We start from the raw sequence: 4,986 nt of genomic DNA, 5'->3' as shown, positions 1-4,986 counted from the left end.
GATAGACGTCTTTGTCTGGTTTCATTCGCTCCAGAGCACCAATTTTCAAAAGTCCTATTCAAGCCAGATCATCAATAGAGGAACCGGCTTATTTTTTCAAGTGGGATACAGGCCGCTCTTGCGAAACTGCCCCCTTGGAAGCGATTATCTTGAGGGTGATCGCAGATCACTTTTTCTCCTCGCTCCATCTCCCATGGAGATAATGGGTTACACCACTTCCCTACATAAAACAGACGCTTTGATTGAAGTTGCTTGTTCATCAAGGAATTTTTATCTCGTAAAGTCACATCGAGGAATCTAGTATCTTCACATATAGAAATGGGTTCTAATTCGGAATCGCGAAAGGTAAACTGCTTTGGGAATGAGCAAGATTTACCCGTTGACTGTTATATTATGTCTCTGGAGCAGCAGTTAGCCCATTCACGACTACATAGTGATCCAGTGGATAGCTCTGGCTTATGGCATAAAAAACAGTAGTAAGAGTTCAGCTTTAACACGCTTTCAATACTATCGGGAAAGTCATATTCCTGAAAGTAACCCCAGAATGCCCGGAACCTACTGAGGCCCCAAAACTCCAAAATCTCAATAGAAAGGCCGGCAAGTATCCAGGCGTGTCAATCATTCACTCAGTTCAGCAAAAGCCGACGAGTGTTCATGCACACAACAGAAGTATGACCGAATGTGATCAGCGTTCAGACATTTCATAGAGTCCCGATCAGTGTTGATGGGCGTTCGCTAACGCCTATTAGACAGCCTGTATCAATGTCAGAAGATCCCCTTTAAATAGCTTGGGGCCGCTGTAACTTTGGCTCTCACACTCGCACACACTCACTCGCTTGTTCGGAATATAGCTGTTGTGTTCCCTTCTGTGAGTCTTTTTTTCCGGCAACTAGGCACTGGAGCGGGTCAGCAGCAGATACCACAGATTGGCGAATCAGCAGATATAACAAATACTCAGCTGCTATGCCATTCATCAAACGCAAGAGTACTGAGATACTACCAGGTTACCCAAGCCTAAACAAGAGCAGTCGAGATGAAGAAGTAGGGATCGAACCACGGATCTTCCAGTCAGTAAGTTCGCGCCTTAAACACTGACCTCTCTTGATATGCTCACCTCAGCGTCCGTTCAGTTGTAGTACAAATCTGAGTAACGGACCGAACGGTATGTGGCGAAAATGAAGGATAAGGCAAAACCATATTTCTTGAGTTTTCCTAGGCTCAATCACTTTTGAAGCGTAACTAAGTGGACGGGCTACACGAGTTTGTAGCTCAACATTGACTCCTCTGGTGATATTTCTCAGGAACCAAGCGCTTGGCATATTATTGGGCCTCCGTTTCTATTCTGGCATGTTAGCATAAAGACTGGTTATTTGTAACGATCCACACATAAGACTAACTGAGTGTCACGTATGATAGCCACGTTAATATCCTGGCAAAAAGGCAGTCTTAACTAGTTCGATGGAATTATGATGAAAACCCCGATTTTTTAGTCTTTTAATTTAATTTAGTCTTTAATTTGATCTTTCAATTTAGCCTCTGACCCAGCTTTTCTTTAACTGAATTATTTGTAGTTAAGTTCACATTCAAACGATTCACATATTTTCGTAGGTCTCTTGTCCAGTTTGACATTTTACCACGAATATGTCTGTTCATGTAGACCACATTTGGACTAGTTGTTCCCAGTTGCGGGTGATTTCACGTTCTTTATAAATGGGGAACTCATATAATTCCGGATAAACTTCATATGTATGATAATTGCAACTGTAGTGACGGTTATTGGCACCCATCAACGACAAAACATGAGATGGTGTGCCTTTGTTCCTCCTAGGAAGTGGCCTGCCTCGAAGAGATTACCACTTGTCGCCTGAGATATTCAAATCTCAATTTCACTAGACTCTCAACGGATGTCCATTTTTACGACCATTTGAAATTTTAAACAGGGTATGAAACAGACGGCAAAAAGTAGTCGCCTTGGCCAGCACACGTATGAAAACATCCGGTGACTTTCATACTTTTCTGCTATAGTTCGTGGTATTCTTATAATGATACTGAATGCTTCAACTTAGTCGACTATGGCATATCAGACAGTGAAGATACTGGTTTTTTTCGTTCTGTAGTTGAGGGCCCGCTGGTCACGGATACAACCACACAAACAGTGGTTACTACGGACACAGAAACTACTTCTACCTCACCTTCACCTGGAAGTAAGTCTTCCCCTCACTTTACCCATTAGCTGCTAAATATTAGAAGCTAAGAGGCTGATTCTAACAAGGCTTACCTTCCCATGGTGTTTTAACTAATTTATCGTTTCCATGTTGTTGTCTATTCAATAATCAAACTGGGCATGAACTGTGTAACTTCAACGACAACAATGGGAATTTTAAAAAGCCAGCAGACATCACGGCAAAGTTAAATGGCGTAGCCAGGAGAACATGCGAATTCCTGTGCAGTCATAGCCACCACGGTTCAGCTGTAACACCCTTTTGGTGCCTAGCTGCCATGCCATCCGAGGGAAGCAGGAGGGCCAGGATACTGCCAGGTTGCCCAAGCCTAGACAGGGGAAGTCGAGAGGCAGAGGTCGGGTTCTAACACCGGACCTTCCGGTCAGTAAATTCTCGTTCTAACCACTTGATCCATCTGGTCGTCAGTAGCGGTCCCTGTTATCGGGCCGTTAGTTAAACGATGTGGTTAGACACAGACGAACAGGGAACTCAGACTATCGCCGTCACTCAAGTCTGTAAATAATGTGGGGAGATAGTTGGAAATCCACCGACAGCTCATCGCCTGATTTCCTTGCTCGATTCTCGAGTAAACAAGATCTGAGAACCCCGGTCAACGCTTTTTCCCTATTTTAGCAGCAACCAGAGGGTTCTGGATAGGGTATCAGCTTGATCTTCAGAAGGGCTCTTAACTGCTTATGTTACCTTGTCGGCAAACTAGTGCTTACTTATCCAGCCCATATTAATTCGGAGTTGCATCGTGTGTTTCGTTTCTTTCTTAAAAATTGCAAAACTGACTCGTCCGATTCTCACACTACTCCACACACACTCCAAAGAGTGGCTTGTTAAAGAAGTTACTTACATCAGTCGCGGGCTATCGGAAGAACCAGAAAGGAAGCTGAAGTAACTGAAGTTCCGGCTAAAGTGTGCGGGTTATCCACGGCTGAGTAACTGCCGCTGGTTGCAAATTGCTTCTAATTTCCATCCAGCTAAGGGAACCGTGTCTAAAGTATTAGTACCTCGGTTGGGTTAATCGAAAGTTTCATTGTGTATGGTAATCTTCGGAATATATCATCTGGCACCCAGCGTTCATCAGTGGGTCCATTAGCTGTTAGAATGCGACAGCAACCACATTCTCCGACCGGGAACAGAGAGTGAGGACATAGATTTAGTGAACGAAAACAGGCAAGCAGGAACCTAGAATGGCCTGTGAGAAAGTTGGACGAAGATGGTGCTAACTAATGCCATTGGTTGTGAGTAAAGATATTGCGGATATCAAGGTATTTGCTCTTTGTAAAGCTAACTGAGACAATCCTGAAGATTTCACCGAATTTAGAGATGTGCTTCGGTGAACTTACCATGAAGGAGTAATTTTTATCCCGATGATCATAAGGAAAAAGTAACGCCCTTTAAAAGACCTGCTTTAAAGGGTAGCGATAAAAACTTCCGTTGAACTAGACATGCTTATTAGCAAAATAGTCATCCGAGAGCTGGACAACACATTGCCCGTTGTTTTCATTGACTAGTCACACTGCTGACATTGTCTGATTCTCCCCATAATTGGAAAACAAAATTGTACAACCAGTAACCACTGTAAATTGGCCCACTGATAATAAATGAATAGCTAACTGGATGATCAAGAGAATGCCCTTAGTCTACCATCCAGGTATTAAACCTCGCGTAAACTTAAGGTCAAAATATGACCAAATGTAAGTAGGATAACTTCTACTGCTTTAGACTACTATGGATCAAAAGTATTCGCGAAACGTTCTCTCCTGTTTCCTGTGTAAGCTCAAGATAGGGTAGGTGAATCTAAACCAGGGAGTGAACGAGCCTTGTCGTGGGCACTTCCAGCTCCAATATATACTTGATAGATACTGATTTTATGAGCGGTGACTTTTAGTAGGAAAAACATTGTTCATCAATCATCTATCGCCCTGACTTTAATCGGCGTTCAATCATATCTCCCCAGGTTAGTTTATGTGCAAAAAGAAAACACGCCCGCAATCCCTTTGTTCCTGCGACCACTAGTAGGCATGAAAGGTTTAACTGGACCCCTTTTATCCTTCTTATTGGAGGAAGACGTGCTGTAACCATCCTCGACACCTACCGCCGTGACTTCAGGTTTCCCAATCTATCTGGTGTCATCCGCCACTGGGGCTCATCTAGAAGCAACATACCATAAGGCTGACTCTCTAAAAGTGCAAGTCCTTGCAGTAAGAGTGAGAATGGCTGCAATTGGTCTAAGTGCATCTCTGGTTATGCTGCTGTCCAAACAGAACTTCCCTGTGGAATTGCAATCGATAAGGTAGTTTGACTCATTACTTGTAAGCGCTTCCTTTCTGTCAGGAGTACGAGGGAGGCCGGTAGTTTTCCGACGCTTAGTGACTGCACATGGGGACCATCGATAGCTGAGAATCGTGCCATGGGCCAGGTTGCACCAGTTTCTCCAATTGTGCCTCACCGTTTGCTCCCACCGTTAAGCCAGCAATCCTGTTGTTCCCGTTTGATCAGCTTCCCTGCGTTACATCCTTGAGACAATCGGATGTACGCACACTCTTGATCATCAGACTGGGTTGTGCAGGTGTGCTATCGTGTCCCAGAGTTAGGAAGATTGAGCTCGCACATCCTACAAACTCAAGGAAAGAGTGATGTATATCGTTCCCCTTGCATTGTGCGTGCGCCAAACGCAGATGCGTGTGTAGGCGCATTCGCGAGAAAATTATTGAAGCGTTCACATGTTGAAGATTCCTCAGTCAAAGCATAA

At 44.0% G+C, this 4,986-nt stretch overlaps 1 protein-coding gene across 1 annotated transcript in view; it reads left to right on the top strand.

The window, feature by feature from the left end:
• Positions 1–2,066: 2,066 nt before the first annotated feature.
• Positions 2,067–4,986, top strand: part of T265_14752 (hypothetical protein) — a gene marked incomplete at both ends in the record, with an annotated part of 18,390 nt that continues 15,470 nt past the window's right edge. Inside the window, one exon of the mRNA XM_009175063.1 lies at positions 2,067–2,204. Coding sequence (XP_009173327.1) covers positions 2,069–2,204 — 136 coding nt within the window. The remainder of the gene's footprint in view (positions 2,205–4,986) is intronic.

Source organism: Opisthorchis viverrini (genome assembly GCF_000715545.1).
Source record: "Opisthorchis viverrini unplaced genomic scaffold opera_v5_252, whole genome shotgun sequence".
Classification (NCBI taxonomy): Eukaryota; Metazoa; Platyhelminthes; class Trematoda; order Opisthorchiida; family Opisthorchiidae; genus Opisthorchis; species Opisthorchis viverrini.
The sequence above is the reverse complement of the archived record's forward strand: the minus strand, read 5'-3'. Positions and strand labels throughout refer to the sequence as shown.